This window comes from Microtus pennsylvanicus, chromosome 8 (genome assembly GCF_037038515.1).
Source record: "Microtus pennsylvanicus isolate mMicPen1 chromosome 8, mMicPen1.hap1, whole genome shotgun sequence".
In the NCBI taxonomy this organism is placed as follows: domain Eukaryota; kingdom Metazoa; phylum Chordata; class Mammalia; order Rodentia; family Cricetidae; genus Microtus; species Microtus pennsylvanicus.
In genome coordinates, this window is record NC_134586.1 from 105,651,137 (window position 1) to 105,679,038 (window position 27,902).

The 27,902-nt window shown below is 50.9% G+C and overlaps 2 protein-coding genes across 6 annotated transcripts; one reads left to right on the forward strand and one right to left on the reverse strand.

The window, feature by feature from the left end:
- Positions 1-11,664: 11,664 nt before the first annotated feature.
- Positions 11,665-20,914, forward strand: Hacl2 (2-hydroxyacyl-CoA lyase 2). Of its 5 annotated transcripts, none has more exons than XM_075984287.1 (16): positions 11,665-11,779; positions 12,313-12,457; positions 13,805-14,006; positions 14,130-14,257; positions 14,360-14,498; positions 14,595-14,706; positions 16,222-16,321; positions 16,656-16,753; positions 16,859-16,995; positions 17,831-17,965; positions 19,420-19,534; positions 19,619-19,788; positions 19,863-19,933; positions 20,011-20,082; positions 20,280-20,385; positions 20,475-20,914. In XM_075984287.1, exons 2-16 carry the CDS (start codon positions 12,323-12,325, stop codon positions 20,651-20,653), a joined length of 1,899 nt encoding a protein of 632 aa, XP_075840402.1. In that variant the 5' UTR covers positions 11,665-11,779; positions 12,313-12,322; the 3' UTR covers positions 20,654-20,914. The 5 variants fall into 5 exon arrangements, with proteins under 5 accessions (XP_075840402.1, XP_075840403.1, XP_075840401.1 ...); XM_075984288.1 differs by having other exon boundaries at positions 11,676-11,824; XM_075984286.1 differs by having other exon boundaries at positions 11,682-11,814.
- Positions 20,915-20,920: 6 nt separating this feature from the next.
- On the reverse strand, positions 20,921-27,898 carry Syde1 (synapse defective Rho GTPase activating protein 1). Its single transcript, XM_075984283.1, has 8 exons — positions 27,744-27,898; positions 25,852-26,193; positions 25,051-25,695; positions 24,678-24,892; positions 23,734-23,860; positions 23,393-23,553; positions 22,473-22,698; positions 20,921-22,286 (listed from the first exon to the last, which is right to left on the reverse strand). The coding sequence occupies exons 1-8, from the start codon at positions 27,829-27,831 to the stop codon at positions 21,889-21,891; spliced, it is 2,202 nt and encodes a 733-aa protein (XP_075840398.1). The 5' UTR covers positions 27,832-27,898; the 3' UTR covers positions 20,921-21,888.
- Positions 27,899-27,902: the final 4 nt, after the last annotated feature.

Sequence of the window (27,902 nt, forward strand, 5' to 3'; positions counted from 1 at the left end):
ACTATGTTCATAGCAGTATTATTTGTAATAGCCAGAACCTGGAAACAACCTAGATGCCCTTCAATGGAAGAATGGATGAAGAAAGTATGGAATATATACACATTAGAGTACTACGCTGCGGTAAAAAAACAATGACTTCTCGAATTTTGCATGCAAATGGATGGAAATAGAAAACACTATCCTGAGTGAGGTAAGCCAGACCCAAAAAGATGAACATGGGATGTACTCACTCATAATTGGTTTCTAGCCATAAATAAGGGTCACAGAGACTACAATTGGTGAACCTAAAGAAACTAAATAAGAAGGTGAACCCAAGGAAAAACATATAGTTATCCTCTTGGCTATGGGAAGTAGACAAAATTGCTGGGGAGAAAATTGGGATCTTGGGGGTGGGGTGGGATGGGGGTAAGGGGAGATGGGGAGAGAAAAGTGAGAAGGGAAGGAGGGGGGAACTAGGGAAACAGGATGATTGGGATAAAGGAAGGTTGGACAGGGGAGCAAGGAAGAACAATTCTTAGTTATGGGATCCACCTTAGGGTTGGCAAGAGACTCGACCCTAGAGTGGCTCCCAGGAGCCCATGGTGATGTCCCCAGTTAGTCCCTTGTACAGCTGAGGATAGGGAACCTGAAATGACCCTATCCTATAGCAATACTGCCGAATATCTTGCATATCACCATAGAACCTTCATCTGGTGATGGATGGAGATAGAGACAGAGACCCACACTGGAGCACTGGACTGAGCTCCCAAGGTCCCAATGAGGAGCAGAAGGAGGGAGAACATGAGCAAGGAAGTCAGGACCACGAGGGGTGCACCCACCCACTGAGACAATGGGGCTGATCTATTGGGAGCTCACCAAGACCAGCTGGACTGTGACTGAAAAAGCAGGGGACAAAACCGGACTCTCTGAACATGGCGAACAATGAGGGCTGCTGAGAAGCCAAGGACAATGGCACGGGGTTTTGATCCTACTTAATGTGATGGCTTTGTGGGAGCCTAGCCAGTTTGGATGTTCACCTTCCTAGATATGGACGGAGTGGGGCGGACCTTGGACTTTCCACAGGGCAGGGAACCCTGACTGCTCTTTGGACTGGAGAGGGAGGGGGAGAGGAGTTTGGGGGAGGGGGAGAAAGGTGGGAGGAGGGGGAGGGAATGGGAGGCTGGGAGGAGGCGGATACTTTTTTTTCCTTTTTTCAATAAAAAAAAAAGTGAGGGACTGGCAGCTGTTCACCAGAATCTATTTTCCTCTTCTTCCTTTAGTGATAGAATCCTGGTCTGGGATTGCAGCTCCGTGGTAGAGCACTTTGACAAGGAATGTTCAGAAGCAAAGTGTGCCTCTGGGGGTAGTGTCAGGTGCCTGTGTTCCCAAGGAGGCTACACAGGAGGATAATTGTGCCTCGGAGTTCCTTAGCTGAGCAACATAGAGAGACTGTGTCAAAACTCAACCAACTGCAAGGTGATGTTGAAGGGTTAAAGTAGTACCTTCACTTGGGATGGTTAGAAAATAAGTTCATAGAGTCAGTTGTTTCCCTGCGGGCTTCACAGAACCACTGACTTGGAGAAGCCAATACAAAACCATTTCTGGGAGAAGGCCTTTATTTTGTTCTCCAATAGCCTCCTCTTTTTGTGACCTGACCCCTTAGTGAAGAGACAGTTACTTTGAAGCCGTGGCAGACAACATTGTATCACTAACTAAAATCACTGCAATGTCCTTAAGCCCACCAGCGAAAGACAAGGGCTGTGAGCCTGTACTCAAGAGCTATTTCAAAGATAGAAGTACATGATGAATACAAAGATATTGTCATGAATTGTAAAGTGCTTTGTAAAATTCACATTTACCAAGTAATAAAGTCAGTTTAACACTCTCTTACCTCCAGACCAACTAATCAATCATATAAGCCCACAGGTACTTTATGCCTCGAGACCTGAGACAGGAGATCTGGGTATGTTAGTGCTGAACCATTGAGTGTGACAGGGGAAGTTCTTTCTCTTCTGCTTGTCTTGTTGTTTACTTGATTTCACCATTATCACCACCACCACCATCATCACCACCATCATTTGCTAGTACAGGGAGTGAACCTCACACATATTAGGCAGGTGCTCATTTTTTCTTTCTCCTTGAGACACTAAGTTGCCCGGGCTGGCTTTGATTTCACTCTGCAGCCTAAGCTGTCGTTGAACTTGTGACTCTTCTGTCTCAACCCTCTGTGTACCAGGAAAGCAAGCACGCACCACTATATGTCTGGCTGCTTCACTAGTTACAGAAGGGCAGAGTCAGCATTGACAACGTCCTTCCTCTTGGGCAGTTTTTGGATCCTGTGCTTTCTCAGAAGCTCATTCATATTCATGGGTCACAGTTATTGTTTTAGCTCATAAATATAATGATTGTTGAGGCTACAAGGGTCTGGCGGATGCACCAACATCCTTGAGAGCGGTATGTCTGGTATGTGGCATCAAAAAAGCTTCAGAACTACAGAAAGTTATTCTCATCTCCGGCTCTCTCAAACTGTTGCCAGTGGTTGCAATCTGTTGTTTCAAGACACTGAAATAAAAACGCAAAAGTATCGAGGAAACACCATTGAAGCCAACCTGTAAAACAAGTTAGAGTATGCTCCAAGTCCTTTAATCCCAGCATTTGGGAGGCAGAGGAAGGACAATCTCAACAATCTCCGTGAGTCTGAGGCCAGTCTGATCTATATAGTGAGTTCCAGGATAGTCAAGGCTATGCAGAGAGACCCGGTCTACAAAAAACAAAACAAAACAAAACAACAACAACAAAAAAAACCCTAAAACTAAAATAAGCAAAAGTGAAATACTTCAAGAGCAGCAGGTTGGGTCCCAGGTACTGTTTGAGATGCAAGAGAAGGAATTTGGTCATTAAGGTGGAATAGTGAGAGTAGTTCTCTATTTTTTATGTTTATTTATTTTATGTGTGTGAGTGTTTTACCAGCAGGTATGTATATGCACTGTATGAATGCCTGGTGCTTGCAGAGGCAAGAACAAGGTGTCAGATTCTCTGGAACTGGAATAACAGAGGGTTTCAAGTCACCTGGTGGTTGTAGAACTACACCCCAGTCCTTAAAAAAAGCAGAAAGTGCTCTTAACTATTGAGTCATCTCGTCATCTCCAAGACTGTCTCTTTTGATTGCTATATACACAACCATTTGTAGTAATAAGGGCGGCGGGGCTGCGTCCCCAGCCGCCTGCTCAGCTAGCTTATGCCCCGAAATAATTACAGGGACACTGTATTCTTTTAATCACTGCTTGGCCCTTTAGCTCTAGCCCTTACTGGCTAATTCTGATATCCCGATCAACCCATCTCTAATAATCTGAGAGCACCGGTCTTACCGGGAAAGATTCAGCATGTCTGACCTGGCGGCTTGCTTCATCGCGTGCCTCTGCCCAGGAGCCGGGAGCATGGCTTCTCTCTCTGAGGCGTCTGCTCCAGAGAGCAGAGCTGTGGAGTCTGACCTCACTTCCTCTTCCTCCCAGCGTTCTGTCCTGTTTACTCCTCCCACCTATCTTCTAACCAACGAGGACCAAGCAGTTTCTTTTTATTTAACCAATGACCTTCCTCCATCAACCATTTTCTACTGTACATGTCTCTTTCCACAATTCACTTGATTTTAATCATGTGTACAGTCACAAGATGGTAATTGGTGGATTCTCCCTAAAAGTTCACATGAGGTCACAATTTTGCCTTACATGAACCCCAAACCAATTCATACTGGGATCAGTCCTTCTGCCCTGGGGAACAAGGGTGCATTGGGAGTGTATTTGAGTAGAAACTGTGTAAGTTTGATGTTTATTTAAGGTAGGAGGGGGCAGAAGAGGTGTCTCAGAGGTTAAGAAGAGGATCAAGGATTGTTAGAGCCCATGTGGGCCCCAACATAGATAACTCTTTTCCCTAACTGGACTGGTACGGAGCCGCAAGGAATAACCAGACACAGCTTACATGGTCATCACAGAAGGGCATCTCAGGGTTCTTTCTCCTGACGGTCTCCTGAAGATCTCCTCACGTTCATTATCCAAACAACTTTTATACCAACACATAAACTGAGCGGAAAAATACATTAGGCTGTCTCCTAGGTAACCAGGTGAATGGCCTTTTGTCACGTCTGCATCTGCCTGTCTGCTGTGCATGCTAGCTGTCACGTAGGCTTGAATCAGCATCTCTATAAGGCATCCTCCAAATTACAAAGGAAGGAGCACCGAATATCCTGACTTTTTTTTTTTTTTGGTTTTTTGAGACAGGGTTTCTCTGTGGTTTTGGAGCCTGTCCTGGAACTAGCTCTTGTATCCCAGGCTGGCCTTGAACTCACAGAGATCTGCCTGCCTCTGCCTCCCGAGTGCTGGGATTACTTTTGTTAGGCAGAGACAGCTTGTCTGCAGAACTACGTGACCCCCTCGGATGGGGCCTATGGCTTTGTCGCCTGGCTGCCACACCATACAGAAATATGGGCCTACAAATTATCTATTCCTAGTACCCATATGGGACCTTACAATTGTTTGTTTTTCTAGTTCCAGGGGTTCTGACATCCTCTTATGGCCTTCCAGGGCACTAAGCACACATGTGCTGCCTAGATATACATGCAGACAAAACACTTATGCACAAATAATTAAAATAAGAGGAGAAATGTATTCTGTTATTCAGGAAGGATGTATGTGTCACTCACAATGGAAAAGTGCCTAAACACAGGGTTGTAAAGTTGTAAATAGGAGCCAGGTGTGGTGGCGCACGCCTTTAATCCCAGAACTTGAGGCAGGGACAGGTGGATCTCTGTGAGTTCGAGACCAGCCTGGTCTACAAGGAAGAGAGTTTCAGGACAGCTGGGACTGTTACGTGGAGAAACCCTGTCTTGGAAACAAACAAAAAAGAAAGAAAGAAAGAAAGAAAGAAAGAAAGAAAGAAAAGAAAAGAAAGAAAAAGAAAAAAGCAGCTAGGGAAAGCCCTTTGCAAACTGCAGGCTGTGCTGGCAGGAGCTACAGCTGCTGCACCTGGATCACTGTCAAATTAGCTCCAGGCACTGAAACCCTGAGAACAATGGCAGAGCTCACATCTCTGGCTTCTGAAACCAAAACTGTGGAGGGCATTTCATCTCTGATTTTATAGGCTGAGAAAGATGGGACTTGAATTAGATCCCTGGAACTCAAAAGGGAGAAGAGCGAGCTGACTCTCAAAAGTTGCTCTTTGTGTACAGTTTCATGTGCGTGCTTGCACGCGTGTGGACACGTGCGTGTGAATGCTTATCTGGATGTGTGTACAGAGTCCAGAGGTCACACTGGGTGTCTTCCTTTATTATCTCTCTGCTATCATCTTATTTTCTGAAACAGGGTTTATCACTGAACCGTGAGCATACTGATCAGTTAGGCTGGCCAGGAAGCCAACTGCCACTGTTCTTCAGTGGGGATACACTTGGCGGAGGTTACATGGAGCTTCTCAGGCCAGCACAGAAAGTGTCCTATTTTGCTTTATGTTGCTTAGGTGAACACCATGACCAAAAACAGCTTCTGGGAGAAAGGGGTTTACTTCAGCTTACAGCATACAGTCTCATCATTGAGGGAAGCCCAGGCAGAAACCTGGAGGCAGGAACTGAAGCAGAAACCATGGAAGAACACTGCCTGGTGGTTTGCTTTCCACAGCTTGCTCAGTCAGCCCAGGGCCACCTGTTTAAGAATGGCACTGCCCACACTGGACTGGGCCCCCTACATTAGTCAACAATCAAGAAAATACCCACCACCCCAGGCATGCCCACAGTCTGCTGGCAGCAATTTTTCAGTTGAGTTTTTCTCTTCCTAAGTATGTCCAGATTTGTGACAGAAACTAATCAACACTGAAAGTTGATGAGGAACAAAAGGGAAGTAAAAACAAGATTTGTGTGTGTGTGTGTGTGGCTAAGGTTGTGTGTGAAATTCGAACAAACGACACTTTGGAAATGGTGTGGATGCATGAGTTTGTAGCCCCCCGTTACTTTGGACGCTGAAGCTGAGGATCACTTGAATCCAGGAGTTTGAGGCTAGCCCTGGCAACATAGTGAGACCTTGACACACCCACACAGAGACGCAGAGAGATAGAAATAGAGAGCCAGCCAGCCACACACACGCACAGAAACACACACACACATACGCACGCGCACACACACACACACAGACACACACACGAGAGAGGAGAGAAGAGAGAACTAGATTAACATGTAAAATGTCCCACTTAGCCAAAAACCTTTGTTGTGTGTGTGTCTGGGGGTTGGTGCCTGTGTTAAGGCCAACCTGATTGACTTGCAATCTTGCTCCAGTGAGGCCAACATGAAATGAGTTTCAGGTAACTGTGAATTGAAGGCTTATGACAAAGGCTCAGTTAGGGCAAAATTAGAAGCCTTGCCTTGGATCAAAGAATTTTGCGGGAGAAATACCAGCCATTGTTTGAAAATCCAGTTCTCTGGTTAACAGGCAATGTTTCTGTGCAAAAGGGAGCTGGAAGGGTCTGGAGTTTCCATCCACATCTTTGATTTGCCACATGGTGGCTGACCCTTGATGCTGTTTGTGTGACGGGGCAGGGCAGTAACTCATCTATTCATAGAACTCTATGAATGTGCCTTTGTATTGAGCTCTGTGTCTTAGACGGAGTCTCCCAGATGTTGACTAAAAAAGTAGCTTGTTTGAAATTCTTGTCCTGAATTTGGGGAGCCCTGCCTGGGGTGCCTAAGGGTACCAGAGACATTTAGGTCCCCACTTTGTATTCTTGGTCTCATCAGTGCAAGAATTTAAGAAGGAAACTTGAGGACAGTTTATTATAATCTAAAAGAAAAACAGGAGTGTAGGCAAGCAGCCAGGAAAGAGGGAGCAATGCCTTTTGAATTAGTCTGGCATGTGTGAAATGAGGTCAGCAAACAGCCATAGGCAGATAAGCAGCTCACAAAGGCCGATGAGGAACTTCAGAGGAAGAATGAAGAAGCCCAATGTGTCGGAGAGAGCATGTCCAAGCTTTGGCCGGTATTCAAAAGAAAAAAAAAGAAAAAAAGAAGGAAAAAGGAAAGGCTATCTTTTTCTGAGCAATTTGGAAAATCAGAAAGACTTGGCAGAGCCACGTGGAAGCTAAAACATCAAGCTTAACATCAGAGGGGCCAGTGAGACGGCTGGCTCAATGGTGGAGGTGCCTGCTGTTAAGCCTTGCAGACCCGAGTTCAATCCCTAGGTCTCACAGTTGTCCTCTGACCGCCACACGTGTACCTTGCACAAAATAAATACAATGCAATAAAAGAAAATCACATACTTAACATGAAAGAAGTCAGTTTGCAGAAGAAGACTGGCATGGTGGGTTGCTTCTAATCCCAGCCTCAGAGGACCAAAACAGGCGATGGCCAGAGCAAGCTCACTAAGGAGACCAGCCATCTTGACAAGCTCTGGTTTGACCATGAGAACCTATCTCACTGACTAAAGTAGGAGAGCAAGGGAAGGCGATTATAGACCTCACCCTTGTACCTCCATATGCATGTGCACCTCCACATGCATACCGCATGGAGAGGAAAATGAGAGACTGGGAACCTTTATTTACCTAGGTTTCTGTTAGCAGAGCGTTTCTGAGAAAAGCCCGTGACACACAGGAGAGGCAAGGACTGTAAAGGGCCATATTTCTTGAGCCTGATGTTTTGGGGGTTCTTTTCTCAGCTCTCTGTTCCACTTCCACTCTTGGGGGTGCTTTTCCTTTCTTAATAATCTGTCTCTATGTTGCTCTAGGACCTAAAAGTTTGGGCTTAGATGTTCTCTGAGCTCGGGTCCACGACTCAGCATGTGTTGCCTGGCACTGGGCTTCATCACTATTTAATGGCTGACTTAAAAGACATGACTGCACCTGTCCTGCCAGAACTTTCAACACTTAATAAAATTGTCCTTGGGCTTCCTTCTGAGTTATTTTTTAACTCATTTTATTAATGAGACTAAGAAACCCCAAAGGGAAACTAAGTACCTGACTGCGCCTTGCTGAGAGTTACAGGAGTTAAGAGAGGTGCCTACCGGCATAGTAAGTTGACAAAGTAACTACTAGTTCTAAAATATTCTCCCCTCCCCCTGTGGTGTGTGTGTGTGTGTGCACGCGTGTGCGTGTGTGCACGTGTGCGTGTGTGTGTGTGTGTGTGTGAATTTGTGTATGTGTGTATTACTGGGGATGGAACCCACATGCATGAGAAGCAGGGGCTTTGCCACTGAACTATTTTACCAGCCCAAATATTATCTTCTTATTGGCTCCAGGAATGTAAGTGAGCCTAGAAACCCCCTTTTCATGAAGTATGTGGTATCCTTTTGGTTCAGGGCTCTCACTAAATAACAAGGAGTTAAGAAACAGAAGGGAGAAGGACCAATTTGGAGACTGATAGAATAATCCCAACTCTTAGAGAGTGGCCGGGAAGAACGTGTTTTTTTGATTCAAGAGGAAATTGGAGGCACACTACGGTAGTTTGGCCCCGCAGGGAGTGGCACTATTAAGAGGTGTGGCTTTGTTGGGGTTGGTCTGACCTTGTTGAAGTATGTGTGTCACTGTGAGGGCGGGCTTTGAGATTTCTTTTGCTTGAGTTTTGCTCAGTGTGACGCTCAACTGATTTCCTGTCACCTGCAAGTTGTAGGCCTCTTACCTACTACTCCAGCACCATGTTGGTCTGCAACCACCATGCTCAGAAATGGTAATAATGGACTGAACTTCTGTGAGTGAGACACCCCAATTAAATGTCTTCTTTATTGGAGTTTCTGTGGTCATGGTGTCTCTCCACTGTTGTGCTTTCCTGTTGCTTTAAGGGACAAGCCACACCCACTCCCATTACCTCTGACTTGCCTGCTGCCATCTTGGGCCCTTCCTTTTCTGCTTCCTTGACGTGCGTGCTTTTTATTATAAGGAAGACCTGGGAATGTTATGGTTTTGGTCCCTTTAAGAGACAAGCCACACCCATTCCCCTCCCATCCACTGAGGCAGGCTGATCTTCAGCTTCTGGCCTGAGATCGCTCTCTTTTCCATCTTCCTCTCAGAGAGGCAGCTTCGCTTCTGCCTCTCTCCCCACTTCTCTGCTTCCCCCCTTCTCTGTCTCTTTTTCCTCTTCTCTCTCTCTCTCTCTCTCTCTCTCTCTCTCTCTCTCTCCCTCTCAGTCCCCCCCTTCACCCTTCCTCCTCCATAACCCCCTGAATAAACATTCAACCTCACCCTGCATGTCCTGTCAATCCATGTTTCTGTCTTCTGCCCGCCCGCCATGTGTCTCCCTGCCTGGAACCAGCCATTGCTCAGGGACCAGCAGCCGTCTCTGCCTGGGGCCTACTGCCTGCTGCCACATGGCCTGCCACCACTGCTCTGGGACCAGCAGCCGTCTCTGCCTGGGACTGGCTGCTCCCAGGGCCCGCTGTCTGCAGCCACATTGCCCGCCGCCGCCACCACCGCTCGTGCGCAGCTCTGGGACCAGCAGCCATTTCTGCCTGGGACTGGCTGCTCCCAGAGCCCGCTGCCTGCCACCACATGGCCCGCCACCACTGCTCTGAGACCAGCAGCTGTCTCTGCCTGGAACTGGCTGCTCCCAGGGCCCACTGCCTGCCACCACATGGCCCGCCGCCACCATTTGGGACCTACAGCATTTCTGCTGCCTACTGCTGCAGGAATCTTGCAGCATTTTTTAAAAAAGAACAACACCCACAGCAATTAAAACCCTAACTAAGACACACGCTCACAATCAGTAAGAATAAATAACTCATAGGGTAATTTTTACTAAAACAGTTTTGTATTTTATGTGTGTGTGGGAGGGGATAAATTGTACCCAAGGCTTTGCCTGTTCTAGGCAGATATATCTCTGAACTATACTCTCAGCTCTAAAAACTAAGTTTAAAAATGGTAAATAATGAATTAGAAAAAGAAATAAAAAAGGGGGAGAAAAGAAAATTATTTTTCCTAAGTTTGGTAGAGGAGAAAGTTTATTGTAGATATGTAGGAGAGTGTAGGTAGAGGTCAGGACATCTGGGGGGGTTCAGAATGCACATGACCAGACTGAGCTGAGCAGTGGGGGAGAGGGGGAGAGAAAAGAAGAGAGGAGAGAGGGGAATAACACGTTGCAGCCAGGAGGCCAAAGGTACAAAAAGGGTTGGGTAGTCAAAATATCTGGATTATATAGGAAAAAGCCTCTGAGGGGAGGGCAGCCCAGCCCCTGGGCTGCAGAGTTCAGGGTAGAGGGCTGGGTTTGCCAGTCAGACCCTGTAACAGGTATGTTAAATAGGTACCTCAACCCTTTGTCCCTGGTTTGAAACTTAACTGATAACATTCAAATATAGGAATGATTCAGATATAAATAACCTTTCCTTAAGGGAGAATTCTTAGAGGGAAATCTCAGAAGTGGACAGCTGTTTATACTTGTAGACAAATGCTATTCTCTGCTGTAATAAGAGCTTTTCTTCGCAAAAAACAGAGACCATGGTTGTCGATAAGGAATTACTATGCTCAGCTCTAAACAGAGCATTTATACCAGGGCCTGGAAAGACCAGGGAATACTGAAAATGTGTGGAAAGAATATAAGAGTCTGTGAGGGCCAGCTATGATAATCTAAGTCTGGGCAGGTCACCCAAGGCAAGTTCTTTACTTCCAACCGTAATCACCTGGGACTCTGGCCTTTGATAAATTTAAATAAGAGGCCTAAGTCTCAGTAGTTTACCCTGAAGCAATACCTGGTGGCAGGGAAGAACCACAAGCTGAGATAACCAGATCCCCACCCAAAAGGCAGACCAAAGAAAATGCCTGACATTCCAACCGCTGTAGATAGGATCACCTGCCAGCACACCTCACCAGGACACCCCTAGACAAAAGTCAGCCAATCAGGGGTCCTGAACCTCAGAGACCCCTCACCCCCACCTTTACTACTATAAAAACCCAATTCTAATTGAGCTCGGGGCTCTCCGGTTATTCCAATACGTTGGACATAGGGAGAGACTGAGTTTGCAAACTTGATTAAAATAAAGGCTCTTTGCTTTTACATATGGGACTCGGTCTCTTTGTTGGCTTTTGTGGGGACCCCGCAGATTTGGGCACAAGTCAAAAGACAGGGAAAGGGGCTGTGGAATATTATCTTGTGGACATGACACAGCCAATGAAATTAGGATTTTTTTTCTTGGTCCCAATGCAGTCCTGCCTGTCCTGGAACTCGCTATGTAGATCAGGCTTCTCTCTCTCTCTCTCTCTCTCTCTCTCTCTCTCTCTCTCTCTCTCCACATGTGCAGGAGGTCACAGAAATCCTCCTGCCTCTACCTTCGGAGTAGAGGAATTCAAGGCCTGCACCAACATGCCTGGTTTACACTGTCTCTAGTTAAATACCCATTGATAAACCCAGGTTCTAACAGATAGCTTGAAAGCCTTGGTCACACACATGGCCTTGATTAAACTCAGTAAGTCACAGAAGAAAACGACATACACTGGGGAAAGGGACTTGTGAAGAAGGTCGGAGTGTGTAAAAGGTGATGGGGTTCTCAGATGCTGGATACCTGGAAGGTTGCTGAACGAGGCTGACACCAAGCACCACGGATTCTTCTAACATCATGCAAAGCCACAGTGGTCCAGGAAGGGGCGGGTGTTGGAGCTGGGGCAATGTCAGCCAATTGGAGGCGAAGGGAGAGAAGCGACCAATGATAAACGGCTCTTGAGGGTGACTCTGCCAACGAGGCTCCAGTTCGGCGCAAGCAAGCGCGCCCGTCGCGCTGGACTACGGGACGCTGCAGAGCTGAGGGGCCCAAAGGGATACAGTACGGCGCCCGAGTCACGTGTCCCAGAGGTGCCCGAGTTCCTCTGGAGTCAGGGACATTTTCTGTAGGCAAAGGTCATAGGGCCTTGGGTTGGGGTGTGTGTGTCTGTGAGGTGGAGTTGGAGGAGCACCCGACTGCAATGTGACAATGTGATCTCGGCCGAAGGACAAAGGTCTAGAGTTAGGTCGGGGGGCCGTGGGCTGGGCGATCCGGTGGGGTTGTGGCCTTACGACTCAAAGAAGTAAGCGTGGAGCGGGCTCTCCACTGAGGTCCTGTGATGAGGAGGGCGGGGATGCCCACGGGTTTACTACCAAATAGATAAGTAGAGACCACAACTCTCTTCCGATGCTGCTGTGATCCCTGCGCTGGCCTACTTTTAGATTGGAGGTGGTGACGTCAGGGGGCGGAATTAGCCTCACTAGGGGTGTGGCCTCAGCCCAGCCTAGATGCGTCTGTGGGCGGGGCGTGGCAGCTCGGGGGCGTGGTTCAGGAGAGGGTGGACGATCCTGCTTCCGGATTAGCTTATAGTGCTCAGGTTCTGGCTCTGTGCTTTCTTACTTAGGTTCCGCTTCATGGAGACTCCCGTGGCCGCCGCACCTGCTGGGGGTTTCTTCCCCTCGTTCCTGCTCCTGGCGTTTGGGACACTGGTGGCTGCTGTGCTGGGCACTGCTCACAGACTGGGGCTCTTCTATCAGCTGATGCACAAGGTGCTTATGGCAGGAGGAGAGGAGGGCTACGGGTTAGGAGGAGGGGCCTGAAGGCGCTCCTCCAGCTCATCCACTGTGCTGGTGGGTAAAGCGAGTCCCGACTAGTTCAGAGTCGTTGGGAGATTCTTTACAGAGCTTTGTCCCTTTGCCAAACTGTATGTGGGCTCTGGACTTTGTATCTAGTTCGAGATAATGGGGAAACTGTCTCTGTCTGGATAGTACACACTCTGCCTAGCTCCATACCCAGGGGCCTGAGTCATTTTAACAGAGCAGGCCTTTTTAGACATAGTGGGATTGGTGGGCAAAAGGCAGGCAGGGGAGGGACTGGGCTTCGATACTAGGCTACACGAGGGTTCAAAGCTCTTCCGAGGGAGGGACTTTCTTAACATCTGTTACCATCGAAATTGGTGCTATCATTTCTGTCCTTGTGTTCGCAAGAGGAAACCCATCTACAGAAAAGTTTAGTATTTGCTCTAGATGACAGGTTTGGAAAGAGCTGACCCCACATGTCATATTCTAAATCGTTCCATTGTGAGAAATTTCTGCCCCCTGACCCAGTCCTTTCTCTTCTAGTGGAGCTGTGTCAGTGACCTTGAGGTGTGTGTGTGGCTGTTGAAGCTACCCGTTACTGAGGCTTGGATGCTCAGGGCAGTCTGTGCCAGGAGGCACTTCTGTGCTAGGCATGTGGCAGCTGGCAGCGTGTCAGCTGGATACGAGACTCATGAGCAGAGCGAGAGGGAGGCAATAGGCTGGAATTAGCACTCCAGGTGCCAGGCCCTGCAGGGATACCAGAAAGCAGGCACAAGGCCAAGCCAGGGGCCTTTGGCCTCTTGCCAAGCTTCCCTGGGTTCTGTAGATCTGCCCTCATTTTCTCCTGACTGGTTGAATATCTCTGGAGCAGGCGATGTAATCTACTGAGCCACATAAGAGCATAGCCCCTATCTTAGCCTGGGACTTGGTAGGCTGAGAAAAGATGACCACAGGTTCAAACTCAGCTTAGGCGACACAGGGGTTCAAAGCCATTCTGGGGAGCATAGTGAGACCTTTAAAACATAAAAAGGCTCATGAGGCAGCTTAGTGGTAGAGTGATTGTCTAACATGGTCTGTACCTTGGGTTCAGTCCTCAGTGCTGCTGCAAAACAAACGGTTCTGTTGGACTCTGTCACTTGGGAAAGTCTTGGTGTCCTTCGCTGTAGGAAAAAAGAGAACAGTAAGATTTGCTAGGACAGCATACTCTGACTATTTGCTATAGTGTGGTATGTCCCTAACCAACATCTGTGTTCTGTCCTCTCCCCCTGCTCCTGGGCTGGCCTGTTACTGTCTTTTTCCTTCTCTCCCCTGGCTCAGGTGGACAGGACAAGCATTCGGCATGGTGGGGAGAGTGTGGCGGCTGTGCTCAAGGCCCATGGCGTGCGGTTTGTCTTCACACTGGTTGGTGGGCACATTTCCCCACTGCTGGTAGCCTGTGAGAAGCTGGGCATCCGTGTGGTAGACACTCGCCATGAGGTGACTGCTGTCTTTGCTGCCGATGCTGTGGCCCGCCTGACTGGTAAGGGTAACATATGGAGGGCCGGGGGCTGGCGGGACAGTGACATGGAACCTGTACACGAGAGGTGTGGGGGTAGGGTGATGGCTGGCAGGGTGGCATGGTTGTCATCGCTCTGTCTCCCAGGGACAGTGGGCGTGGCCGCAGTGACAGCTGGTCCTGGCCTTACCAACACAGTAACTGCAGTGAAGAATGCTCAGGTGGCCCAGTCTCCGGTCCTGCTTCTGGGTGGGGCTGCCAGCACCCTGCTGCAGGTGTGTAGTAAGAGGAGCGGGCTGTGTCCTTAAGTGTGGTCAGGGTCCCCAGGAAAAGCTTCCTGAGCTTACCTAATAACCATCCCACCCCTTCTCTGCCAGAAACGGGGAGCACTCCAGGCCATTGACCAGATGTCTCTGTTCAGACCGCTTTGCAAGTTTTGTGCCTCTGTGCGAAGGGTACGAGACATTGTACCTACCCTGAGGGCCGCAATGGCTGCGGCCCAGTCAGGCACCCCAGGTAGGTGGAGGAGGGAGCTGGATAGCAATAAGGTCCTGGGGGTTTGGGGGTTGCAACAGCAGGCACCATAGGCTTGGAGTCTTCCTGTCCCTGCAGGTCCGGTGTTTGTGGAGCTGCCCCTGGATGTGCTGTATCCCTACTTCATGGTAGAGAAGGAGATGGTGCCAGCCAAGCCGCCCAAGGGCTTCATGGGTCGAGTGGTCTCCTGGTGAGAACTGCCATTCCCCTACACACCTCCTCCATTGTTCTCCTCTTTCTCAGTCTTCTCCCCCAACACACCCTCCTTCCTTTCTCATGTGAGTACATGTGAACTCTGAGGAGCCAGCTCTGGAGAGAACATTCCATGTAAAAGCAATGCATGTGTAAAGGTCCCGAGGCAGGAGGGTACTTAGTGGGTTTGGGAAGGCAAGGCACAGAGGTTGAGAGGTTTTCCTACCTCCTTTCTTTCTCCTCTTTCTCCACATTCACACCTCCACATTCCTGAGCTTCTCCGGCTTCTCCCTTTGCTTGTTGTTGCCCCTCCCCTCCCAGATATTTAGTGGGCCAGATCTCTGCGCAAGATAGGCATTGGACGTCGTCAGTGGACAAGATATTCAGGTTCCTGTGCACTGGTTTGTGAAGATTGTTCTGAGGACCAGGTCAAGCAAAAGTGATTTTTGTCTTAACTTATTCTGGCCCAGAGCTCTGTGTGGCCCAGGCTGTTCAGAAACTTGAAAATCCTCCTCTCTCTGCCTCTGAAATGCTGGGATCACCAACAGGTGCTCCAGGCCTGCCGGAAGTCTTGTTCTTAAGGCTTCCGGCCTTCAGTCATCTGGCCCTCTTCTCTCCCTGTCCTTTCTCTCAGCGTCACTTGGAAGGCTGGCTCTCTTCCTGCCTCCCCTTTATTTATTTTTATTTTATTAGTTTTTATGAGATAGGAGTTAGCTTTGGAGCCCATGCTGGCTCACAGTTGGGGTCAGTCCTCTTGACTCAGTATCTCTGGTGCTGGATGGTCTTTCCTTTTTAAACCATGTTGCCGTGGCTTCCCATGTTCTTGGCTTCATCTTAGCTCCTTGTAGCCTTGACTCAAACAGACGAGACAGCCTTTAGCTCTGTGTGTGACTGTTTCTTGTTGACACTCATGGCAGTCTTTAATGAGACAGCGTGTTCCTTGAGGGCAAGACCTGGGCAGGATTTCTTTTTGTGTCTCAGGGCCTTAGAAACTTGAGGCCTGTGGCCCAGTGAGTGGGGAGACAGAGAAACACTGTTAGAGTGAATGGGTGACATTAATTACTACCACGGACAGAGCATTTTGCAAAATGTTTGCCTCCTCCCCTTCTGGTGGTGTTAGAGGTAGAAACTGAGGCTTCATATACACCAGGCAAGGGCTTTAACACTGAGCCACATTCCCAGACCACAGCATGCCTCATAACCTAAGAGGGTAGCTATAAAAGCTTTCCCAGTTTGGAGAGGAGGAAGCTCAAACAGCTGGGACACTGTAGGGGCAGGGTCTAACCCACCGGTCCAGTTTCTGTGCAGGCATTCTCTGCTCGTGTTTTATATCTGGGGGCTATGTCAGATTAGGGTGGTTATCTGAAAGGAGGAATAAGTACCTGGTGACTTGGCCATTTAGTGTCCCTATGTCATGACTTTCGTCCCTGATTCCTTTCCTGGCCCCTTGGCTTTCCTCAGCCTCCAGAGTACTGTATTAACTTTAGTAACTGATTCCTCCCTGTTCTCACAGGTACTTACAGAACTGCCTGAACAACCTCTTTGTTGGAGCTTGGGAGCCTCATCCTGAGGGACCTCTGCCCCTGGACATTCCCCAGGCATCTCCCCAACAGGTGAATCAACTCTCTTACCTGGCTTAGGACTCCCACTTGGCAAGGCCTCGGCAGATCTTCTCTCTTGGCCAGTGCTGGGCCTCAATCTTGTGGGCTCGTGGGAACCCTGAGATGGCCCTTTACATTTTTAGAAAATGTTTGTGTGTTTGTGTGTTGTGTTTATACCACTACTTGCATGTGGAGATCAGAATACAACTGTGTGGAATTGATTCTCTCTTTCTGCCTTGACATAAGCTCTGGGGATTCGGTTCAGGCTTTCCAGGCATGTGCTATGACCTGTTAGCTGTCTTGCCAGACTGTGGGATGGCCCTTTGATCTCTACCTGTCACCCCAGGTCCAGCGCTGTGTGGAGATCCTGAGCCGGGCCAAGAGACCCCTGCTGGTGCTGGGGAGCCAGGCTCTGCTGCCCCCAACCCCTGCCAACAAGCTTAGGTGAGGAGTTCCCACCCTGTCTTAGAACAATGGTCTTGGTCTCTGGTGTTCCAGCGGCCTAGGTCATACTGACATCTGCTCTACCTGGACTCTCCCTGCCCACAGGGCTGCTGTGGAGACCCTAGGAGTCCCTTGCTTCCTGGGGGGGATGTCTCGGGGGCTGCTGGGCCGCAACCACCCTCTCCATATCCGGCAGAACCGCAGTGCTGCCCTGAAGAAAGCAGATGTTGTTGTCCTGGCAGGTGGGCTCGGCCTCCCATTCTTCCCTTCGTCCCCAACCTTGTCCATCCTCATGTCCAGCACCATTTTCCAGCACCCTTCCTTTGTGATCGCTCCTACTTCCTCCTCTGCATCCACCCACCCACCCCTCCCCTTCTAAAGGCCTTCTAACAAGCTTGAATATGCAAGCCAGCAAACACCTCAGACTGCAGCTTTGTGCTGTGACCTGGCTTCCCCCAGAGCAAGCATGTGGCTGGGAAACTGCTGGTCCGTGTCATTCACAAGACCACAGTCGTATATATGAACTGTCACTGACTGAAACATTGTTAGGCTGTACAGGACTGTAATGGTGCCCCATATCAGTGGGTCATCGTAAGTTCACGATTACTTACATCTCACCAGCAGGCTAGGTAGGAATCCTCCCTTCCCTTGTGGTGTTGAGGCTATTAGAATCCAAGGCCTTGTACATGCTAAATGAGTTTTCTGCTACCCACAAACCCTCATGACCTTTTGACCTTTTCTCTCAGTATGGCACACCGTTGCTTTTGCCACGGTTTCTTGATGAGAGCCAGTCAAGAGGCCTTCCCAGAATCAAGAACTGCAAAGTCATGCTGGCCAGATGGCCTCGTGGGTAAAAATGCTTGTTGCTAAGCCTGGTAACCTGAGTTTGATCCCTGGACCCCACATAGTCGGAGTAGAAAACCACCCCCTGCAAGGTGTTTTTCACCCCCAATGTAAACATCTGTAAGGTTCCTGCAAGTGGTACAGATGTAAGGAAGGGGGACTGCCCTACATTCAGTGTGCCACAATGGATCAGGAGTGAGGTAGTACCCACTGACACCCTGCCTGTCACCCCAGGAGCTGTATGTGATTTCCGCCTGTCTTACGGTCGTGTTCTCAACCGCAAGAGCAAAATCATCATTGTCAATCGGAACCGGGATGATATGTTGCTCAACTCAGACATCTTCTGGAAGCCCCAGGAGGCTGTGCAGGGTGAGCATATCCCAGGGGTCCCTACCATGCATGGCTTCTTTCATCTGGCCTCTGTTGAAACTTCAACTGAATGTCAGGTCTGGCCCCTGCACCAGGGGACACTGGGGCAACCGGAGACACATTTGGCTTGCAGACTGATAGGTGCTTCTGAAGGAATGGAGGGAGGGTGGGTGCAGAGGGAGGTTTGGGATTTTGCATGTCATCAACTCCTGTATGCTGCCTGCTGCTGCTTTGTCTGGCCCCTGCCCCTGAGCATCTCTCTTATTCTAACCCTCCTGATTTTTGTCTGCTTTCCATGCCATACCTTGACCACTATTCTAAGGACATAGACTCTCTTGTCGCATAGGAAACAGGGTCCTTTAGGATTTAACCAGAGAATTGATTCCACCCTGTGTGTTAGGGACGGTCCCTCCCAGAAGTTGATGAGCAGCATGGGAAGATGGCAGGCTGGGCAGGGAGGGACTGATAGAAGAAGCTCGACATTCAGGGAATGATGCTGCATGCCTGTGAGTCCAGCTACTTGGTGGCAGGGAGGTGAGGGAACAGAGACCAGATTACCTGTTTGAGGCTTTACTTACTTAGCAAGATCTATGTCAAAATAAAAGAACTCCAGTGTCACCTGTGATAGTACACACTTAGGTTTTCTTTGTTTGGAAACAGGCTCTCACTGTGTAGCTCTAGCTGTCTTGGAACTCACTGTGTAGATCAGGCTGTCCTTGAACTCACAGAGACGTGCCTGCCTCTGTTCACCAAGTACAAGGATTAAAATGTGCCACTACAGTGATGGTGGTGCACACTTGTAATTCCAATATGAAATCAGAAGAACCACTGAGAGTTTGAGCCAAATCCTTGGTGAATAGTGAGTTTAAGGCTAGCGTAGACTGCAGTGTGATATCTTGCCCCGCCCCCCCAAAAATCCTGAGTGGGGTGGGGTGGTAAGTTTGGTGGCACATGCCTCCCACTAAGGAGGCAGAGGCAGGTAGATTTCTGAGTTTAAGGCCAACCTGTTCTACATAGAGAGTTCGAGGCCAGCCAATGCTACATAGAGAAACCCTGTCTCAAAACACAAAGTAACACAAAGTAAACAATGAAATAAAAAAAAAAACACCAGGAAAGTACTGCCCGTATGCTTGGGCTTGGAAGACTTCCTTGGTGGGTGACATATTTTTGAGGCAGACTTGACAGTACTTGGTGCCTCTGGGTTATGAGGGGCAGGGAGACAATGAGGCCAGCTTAAGTTTCCAACTTCTCTGCACCTCATTTATCAGGTCTTGCCAGTTCTCAAAGGCTCTTGGAGGGGCTTTACCAGCTTTGTCCTGAGAATGCCTCTGGCCCGCTTTCCTCTCAGATGCTGCCGTTGGCGTCCTGTTACATTTGGGCCTCTGGTGCTAAAAGGGCAGGAGGAAGCTGCTGCCCGGCAGCTGGCCCTATAGCTGTGCTTTCTTCTTTTCTAGGAGACGTGGGCTCCTTCATGCTCAAGCTGGTGGAAGGCCTTCAGGGCCAGGTGTGGGCCTCAGATTGGGCTGAGGAGCTTCGGAAAGCCGACCAGCAGAAGGAACAGACTTATCGGTCAGTCTGGGTAGAGTGGGAAGGGTAAGGAGTGGAGGAGGTCATTGCCAACCAACCCTACTGACCTCCAGTGTCCTGTTTCAGGGACAAGGCTGCAACGCCTGTGTCTCAGCACCTGAACCCAGTGCAGGTGCTACAGCAGGTGGAGGAGACTCTGCCTGACAACGCACTTCTTGTGGTTGATGGTGGGGACTTTGTGGCCACAGCCGCCTACTTGGTACAGCCCCGAGGGCCCCTGCGCTGGCTCGATCCTGGTAAGGAAAGGCCCACACCCGGGGCAGCTTGCACTGCATGGACCCTTCACAGCAATTTGCTCCTATCTTCCTAGGAGCCTTTGGGACTCTGGGAGTTGGTGCAGGGTTTGCACTTGGGGCTAAGCTGTGTCAGCCGGATGCCGAGGTGAGGCACTGGATGTGGGAGACTTGCTGCTTTCTGGGCTGTGAACCACCCTAACTGCCCTGGGTCCCCCCTACCAGGTTTGGTGCCTGTTTGGGGATGGTGCCTTTGGCTACAGCCTCATCGAGTTTGACACATTCGTGAGACACAAGGTGACTGGGCTGTCCTGAGGGAAGCTTATGTGATATGGGTTCTGGGATATGTCATCCAGGGTGAGCTGTGGGGGCTGGGGGGAGGAAGGAGGAGGAGGAGGAGGGAGGGGGCTTCCCTCAGTGGGCCACAGGTCCTGTGGCTGGTCAGACCTTTGGACTGATGGCTGTCGCCTGGCCTTTTTTTTTTTCCCCTGTAGATACCAGTGATGGCCTTGATAGGGAATGATGCAGGCTGGACCCAGATTTCTCGGGAACAGGTGTCCAGGTTGGGCAGTGACGTGGCCTGTAGCCTGGCTTACACTGGTGAGGGGTCAGAATATTTTATGTCCAGTTGGGTTTCTGTTACTCTTCTTGGTGGACCCTCTTCTACTGTCTGATTTATTTTCTTTCAGATTATCACAAGGCAGCCATAGGTCTGGGGGCCCAGGGATTGATACTGTCACGGGACAATGAGGATCAAGTGGTCAGGGTACTTCGTGAAGGCCAGCAGCTGTGCCGGGAGGGCCATGCAGTCGTGGTCAACATCCTGATTGGGAGGACCGATTTCAGAGATGGATCTATTTCTGTATAGGGCCCGTGTATGGGTTAGTATGCTTGCTTCTGTACCTGGACTATGCCTGGCCCAAGTTTTCATCCTTTCCTGCTCTGAGCTTGTCTCACAAGGCTCAACAATTCTACAACCCTCCGAGGGAGTAATGGAGGGATCAAAGATCAGAGACACCTTGGTGACCCTGGATAGCAGCTCTTTCCACAGCTTAGCCGTACACCTTTCTCCTGCTTACAGACTGAATAAACCTCCTAGCCACATGAACCCAAGGACTCAGTCACGTAACATGTGTATATTGATTTATTTATTGTCCACAAAGGTTGAAGTAGTGGAAAAGAAATGGGAGACTGGAAGGGGACCTCATTCTTCCACTTGATCTCTGGGAATTTTGGGGTACCCACTCTATGGTCCCTGAAAGAGTTCCACATGCCCACTCCAGAGAGGCCAGTGCACACAAGTCCTCACACAGACACACACATGCATGGAGGCAATAAATATTTTCCGTACCAAAAGTGCCCCCAACCTGATACCTCAGGTGGGGTCCCTCCAAAGGGGAGGAGTTAAGTGCTCAGTTTTTCAGGGGTGGGAAAGGGCTTCTGGGGAAAGGAAGGGTCGGACTCTGTCTCTACTTGCTGGTTGGAGGCTCATCTTGGAGGTCTTCCCTAGAAGAGAGGGTTGGGGGAAATCAGCTGTTTTGCTATAGGCCTAAGCTGCCCTTTCACAGATGGCGGCCAAGTCTGGGGCTATGTCCCTTAAGATGAACCTCATGACTGTCCTTAGAGAGACAGAGTGTAGTGCTTGATGCTAATACTGGTTTGGTTGGCAGCAGCAAGAGGGTTGACTAGGGATGTCTCAACACCCCAGGGTGATGCTCACAGTAATTGGTGTTCCCCTACAAAGGGGGAGGCAAGAGAGGCCAGCCTAGCAAGCAGAACTGTCTCTGGCAGCAAGAGAAGTCCTGGTGCTCAGGAGAGAGGCTATGGCATCAGTGCTTAAAATGCCAAGAGCCTGATCTTTGCAACTAGGGCCCAAACAATGGCACTAGAAGCTGGGAATGATTCTTACTTAGCATAGGAGGCTGGTCCCTTGGCAACTCCTTAGCACAGGAGCTCAGCCTGAGCAACTCTGGTCAGTTCCTTTTAGGTCATCAGGGCACTGCCTTAGTAAATTGGAATCCAGTCGCCAGTAGCCAGAACCTGGTCCTTAGCAACCAGGAAGCAATTCCTTATTAGCCAGAGTCCAGCACCTGCTTCAAGGACTCAGAGACACACATTGATCTGCTTGGAGAGTTCTCTCTCCAGATCCAGGATGAGTGCATCAAAGTCTTTGAGATTCAGGTGTGGGTTGAAGGGTGCATCAAACTCATCTTCGAAGTCAGTAGTGCCCCTCTGCTCTCCGGTCTCATCATCATCTTCCTCACTGTCTGTCACGTGGTCATAGTCAGGCCCCGACAGGAAGTCCCGTCCATGCGGCAGTAAGTCTCTTCCACACACACTCCAGTCGCCTGCATAGCGGTTGCTTGGGGGGCTTTCAGGGCCTCCGCGACCTCGGGGCCGAGTCACCACTTCGGGGCCCACCAGTGGCAAGTGCAGAGGCGGCTGTCGTTTGGGTCGCAAATAAGGTGCTACGTCCGAGGCCTCTGGTGGTCGGCGGGTATCTGCGGGGGTTCACAGGGAGGGTTATGAGATGTGATGCTGGGAAGTAGCATCTAGGTGCCTGATTGGCCTTCAGAGAGGCCCCCTCAAGTTTACCCCCAAGGGGCGTGGCCTTCCTTAAATTCCAGCCCATGATTGGCTAGTAGGGAAATATATCAGGGAGGCTGATAGGAATGGTCAATGTTAACCTGGCCAAGACTGTAGCAGGTAATGCAGGACTTCGATGTGGCGCTTGAAGTCCACAGCGCTGGTGACGCCTGGGCCAGAGCTACGGAGCCGCGGCCGAGCTGGTGTCTGTCTTGCTGGCAACAACACTGGTCCGAAGCACACTGCCAAGTTCTGTGGGGTCATGCGGTTGTGGGTGTGGAAGGAAGAAACAAGGCGCAGGTGGTCCAGGAGAAGCGTCAGCGTGGCCTGTGGAGAGGGTTGCGGGGGGAGGGGAGGCACAAGGGGGTAAACCTGAGCCTGTTTGCACTTTGTGGGACACTTAGGGGTGGCTTAGAGTGGAGAAACTCCGGCACAAGTTCTCATAGCCATAGGGAGGTGTTAGTATTTAGGAATGTATTTTGCTGAATACAAATATTTTGTTGAAATTAAAGCCAAGGAAAATTTAGCTTTGGACTGGAAGGGTTTGAACTCCAACCCACGCCATGTTAGGCAATATGAGCATGAATTTTATTTTACCGATGAACAGAAGCACAGTTTCAAGGACTTTCTCAAGATCCCACAGCCAGGAACTTCCCTTGTGTTAGGCTGGCAGACCTGCTGGCTCAGTTTGCTACACAGTCCAGGCTGCCTTGGAAGTAGCTATGTACCTTAGGCTGGTCTCCAACTCAATCCTCTTGCCTTTGACTCGAGTGCTAGGAGTAGAGGCACATAACACTATGCCTGCGTAGAGGGTGAGTTTTGGACCAAGCTTGGCTGTTTGACCTTGGGCAAATCACTAGACTGAGCCTTGGTTTCCTAATCCAGGGACTGACAGGTAATAACATGAGCTTTGCTGGGATGTGATGATCCCTTATGCTCACCACATCTCAGGCATGGCTAAAATGCTTTACTGCTATCAACTACTCTATAGTGTCCCAATGTTCCCAGCAGGGTCACTCACTCTCTCCACATCTGGCAGGCAACTGAGGAGCCCTCTGGTGCCCTCAGGACCCAGGGAAGCCTTGCTTGGATGTCCTTGGGCCATGGCCTCCAGCACCACCTGGTAGAGGGGCTGGGTGATGAGCGGAGTAGGCAGCTCCCGGAGATAATCCTTGAGGATGCCTGTGGACAGAGGGGCCTCTCTGGTTAAAACACCCTGGCTCCTGAAACCAGAGGGGTCACTGGGCTGGCAGTAGTAGTGGGAAGAAGGCAGGTATAAGAAGTGAGAACAAGATCAGAGAGGAGGGAGGAGGTTTCATTGGGGGAGGGAACGAGCAGGCAGGGAAGAGGGGCTATGTGGACCTGTGATGACATTGATATCAGGGTACACATCTTCAGAGAGGCACACAGCTGCACTATCCTGCTCAAAGGCATCCCGAAGCTCTTTCTTCACTGCTGCCGAGCCACACAGGCGGTACAGCCCCACTACCTGGGGATACAGACAGAGAAAGGATGTCTTCCTGCAGCCACAGGCAAGGGCTGTTGGACAAGGGTGACAGTGGCTGTTTTGCCCTGGGAGGGTGGGACCATTCACACGCATCTTCACTGTCTGCCTTCCCACAGATGCAACAACTGTCGTAAGTGCCCCTGAGCCGGGACAGGAGGACCACCTGGGCCATAGGCTACAGAATGTGCTCAAGGCCAGCCTGGGCTGCTTAGCGAAAGCCTGTCTCCAAAAGTAAAAAGGTGGCTGGGAGTGTGACTCAATGGTAAAGTGCTTGCTGAGCATGTACGAGGCCCTAGGTTCAGTCCCCCAGTACCAGAAAAAACCAACATCCCAGATACACACCTAGCTTTCTAAATCCCTTAGTTTGTACCACCTCCTCCGACTTCACAGTTCATATCTTCCAGGAAGCCCTCTTTGACTAGCTCAGACCCCACCCCCTTTCGATTTATTTATTTATTTATTAAGAGTCTTACTGTGTTGCTCAGCTGCCCTTGGATTCTCCATCTTGTCCTAGCATTTCTAGTGCTGGGACAAATACCACTGTGCTAGGCTACCCCCTTTCTTAACTACCCTCTGAGCTACAGTTTGGCATCCATGAACTGTCTGTCATCTCTCTCACTCCAGGAGACTGAGCTCTGTAAGGGCTGAGATACTGTAATAAAATGGACAGATGATCCGTGGGTCCTGGTGCTGTGGGGGAGGATTTCTTTTCCCTCAGTGAGTGTCGGATCTCAGAACAGCTCAGGTTGGTGAAGGGGTTCCAGGGAGTAAGGTAGCAGGAGAGGGTACTGATGCTCACCCGCAGACCGCGGCATTCGATCTGCCCCACACACTTTCGAATGATGAGAGGCACCTGGCCAGGCGACTGTTCACGTTCTACCAGTAGCTGCAGAGGGAGCCCGAAGACACGGGGCTCCACTGTGTCAGGGGCCTCTTGCTGTTCAGACAGTGTTAGCTTGGCATAAAGAAGTCCCTGGGGTTCCAGACGAATGGCCAATTGTTGGGCCTGGCACCCTTAAAGATGCAAGGAGGACTGAATTAGTTCTGTCCCAAAGGTTCTTGTGTTCTGGCTCCCCTCATCTGGGACAACCCTCCCTTGTGGAGCCCAGCCCTCCTGGGTGCTGTGGGAGGTCTTGGTGTTGCTTTTCCTTCCTCGAAGTCCCATGTCTTACCTCGAAAGATGGTTGGCAGTAACACAGTGCCCTGGGCGCAGGGCCGGTGCCGCCTTACACCGGGATCCCATGCAAGTACCAGGGCCCGCAGCAGCCGAGCAGCCTCCAGCTCCAAGTGGAAGGTGTGGTCCAGTCTCAGGAAGTCTGGTCCACCTCGAAGTGGCCCTGTGCGGGCCCGAGCTACCCCATCCACTTGGAGAAGGCAGCAGAGATCTCGAGGAGTGGCCCCTGGAGTTGGCCGCAGACCCCCTAGCCCATACAGGTGCAGGCTGAGACGCCCCCAGAGTGCAGCTGGAGGGGCCCGAGCTGATGAGCCCACCTCATAGGGCCGGAAGGCAGTGGGTGATGGTGGTCCCCCAGGGCGCTCCGGAGAATCACTATCGCTGAGGTACCCACCCATTGGGCTCCTAGTGCCTCCGGCCACCGATCCCTGCCCAGGAGTCCCCACACTGCTGTCCAGGTGGTAGCGACTGATGACAGAGCCCGCTGGGGCAGTTCTCTCTCGTTCCCGGGCAGTGCGGGTACTTCTTAAGCTCAGGCGGCGCCGTAGCTCTGGCAGCTTCTTCATCTTCATAGAGAGGCGCCTAGCAGGGCCTGGGGACTTGGTACGGGAAGTTTTGGTAGAGGGGCTGGTAGGGACTGCGCCTGTAGGGAGAGCAAATCTCAGGTGACAGGCCTGGGCCTGGGGTATGATGCTTGTAATCCATAGGGGGCTGGGTTTGAGCCTTGGGCATCCCTGGTTTGGAGTGTGAGGTTTGTGCATGCTTGCAGGTGGGAATGAGTGTAACGCTTTGCGCCTACCTTGGATGACTGAGCCTTCTGTATCAGAGGAGGCTGGCTTTGATCCCAAGGGCTCAGATGCTGGTGGTCTGGGGTCTTCTTCAGGGATGGGGTTGTACCAAATCTCACCAGCAGACTCCCCACTGCTAGGTGTCCCAGGCCCCAAAGATATCTCCTCTGGTGGTTTGGCTCCACTTAGCACCCACCGGCGGCTGCTGGGCTCCAGGCTTTGCAGGTAGGCCCCCCGAGCAGGGCTCCGAGGTGCCTCTGGGCTGGGAGGACCCTCTGCTCCAGCCTGGGACTCTTCAATGATTTGAGGCTCTGGTTCTGGGGGGTGGGGTTCTGAGCGCTGGGCTGGGCGGCCTGGTGGAAAACGAAGGGAGTAAGACCCAGCGCTCAAGTCTGGCTCACTGCCACAGTCGAGCTACTTTGCTTCTGTCCTCACTTACAGAGTCGAAGCCCGTTACCATCCGGGAGCCTAAGTCGCTGCCCCTTGGGACCTATTGTTTTGTTTGGTCCTAGCAACTCGTCAATACCTCCTCAGTCTCTAGTTTGGCGATCCCCTGTCTCCAGCCCCTAGCACTCCAAGGGGGAACTGTAACTAGCCGCGACTCCAAGTCAGATATTCTTGGAACCTCAGGTCATTTTAGCCCTGACTCCCCTTCTTGAGATCTCTCAATCCCGGTTTGGAGTCTCATATCTGTTACTTCTCATTGAGTGGTCTTAAGTGAGTCATTTTCTTGGGCCCCATGTCCTGTTTATGAGGAGATTATGTGTGCCCCCCCCTTCAATGCTTGAGTGAGGGAGCTCAGTGTGAGAAGCAGTGTTAGACAATAGGATTTGCAGTCCAACTCACTGCCCCAGGAGATGCTGCAGAATTGAAGGCAGGACAGGAAATATGACAAGAAGAGCTGGCTTCTTTCTCATTCAGCCCCCTCTACCATTTTCCAAATTCTGTCCCAAGGTCCTCCCAGACCTTGCTCCTCAGCCCACGCCAGGTTTCTACACTCGTGTCCATACACCCCTGGCACCCCTACCCCCACCCCGTCTTGGCTCCATTCTCTTCCTGACATCATGGTTGATTTCCTGTGTGTGTTTATGTGTGGGCACTCGGGTCCCTTCTCTGGCCCTGGGAACCTTGGGACTCACTGGGAAAGGCCAGGGAGGAGGGGTCAGGCTCATGGTGTGGTGGCCTCCCTCCTTTGACTGGTTCTTTTCCAGGCTCCCTACCCATACCGCTATGGTTTCTCTAAGGTCCTGTCTTGCTTGCCAATAGACGCCCAGATTTAAGCAGCTCCTATTCCTTCCCTCTAGCACTCTGCTTCACCTCTCTTGTCATCAGTGGCATAGTCCAAAGGATTGTTTAAAGTCAGTTTACAGGCCCTGGACAAATCACCCAACAGACACATGCCTCAGTTTCCCTTTCTGAATAAGGAGGGCAGTTTTTTGGGGCTGCTCACGGTAGGTGCGGCTGCACCCTCTGGTGCGGTGATGGCACGGAGGTGGGGAAGGGCTGCGATAACAGACATAACCCCGGAGTACCTTTCTCGGGAACAGGAGTGCGCCCCCCATCTCTCATCATACAGAGCTTCCAGTGTCCACCGCCTGGCCGGGTGGCACAGCGGGTCCTCCGGCCACCCTCCAGGCGTCCCGTCGAGGCCCCATTTCCTGTCAGGGGCGAGGCTCCGCTCCCGGGCCTCCCAAGGAACCCGCGGGGCTGGCATCTTAGGCCAGCCCCACATAACGGTCCGCTGCCCCCCGCCTTGCAACGATCTGGTCCATATTCCTCTCCTGCAGCAGGGATCAGCCCCGGCTTACTCTCCCAGGTTCCGCTGCGTTTCCTACCGCGGATCTCGGGACCCCAGGCCGGGCGGGGCTCCCATCTCCTCCTCCCCGCGAGCACCCGCACTCACCACGCTCCTTCGCATCTGACTTTTTCCGAGGAAGTTTCTCCCGGCCCCGCAGGCGGGAGAAGGTCTTCCTGAGCAGCGGCTCGGCCATGCTGGGGCCGCGGCCCGGCCGAGTACGAACCCCGGGGCTGCGGCCGCCCGCCCCGTCCGCCCCGCCCGCCC

What these genes read in the sequence shown, in the direction of transcription:
- Hacl2 (XM_075984287.1), top strand. Translation starts at nt 12,323, where the DNA reads ATGGAGACTCCCGTGGCCGCCGCACCTGCTGGGGGTTTCTTCCCCTCG. An exon ending in ATGGGTCGAGTGGTCTCCTG is followed by an intron (nt 14,707 to 16,221) that starts GTGAGAACTGCC and finishes CTGTTCTCACAG; the next exon opens with GTACTTACAGAACTGCCTGA. An exon ending in CCCAGGCATCTCCCCAACAG is followed by an intron (nt 16,322 to 16,655) that starts GTGAATCAACTC and finishes CTGTCACCCCAG; the next exon opens with GTCCAGCGCTGTGTGGAGAT.
- Syde1 (XM_075984283.1), bottom strand. Translation starts at nt 27,831, where the DNA reads ATGGCCGAGCCGCTGCTCAGGAAGACCTTCTCCCGCCTGCGGGGCCGG. An exon ending in TCGAATGCCGCGGTCTGCGG is followed by an intron (nt 23,861 to 24,677) that starts GTGAGCATCAGT and finishes CTGTATCCCCAG; the next exon opens with GTAGTGGGGCTGTACCGCCT. An exon ending in CCTGCTACAGTCTTGGCCAG is followed by an intron (nt 22,287 to 22,472) that starts GTTAACATTGAC and finishes GAACCCCCGCAG; the next exon opens with ATACCCGCCGACCACCAGAG.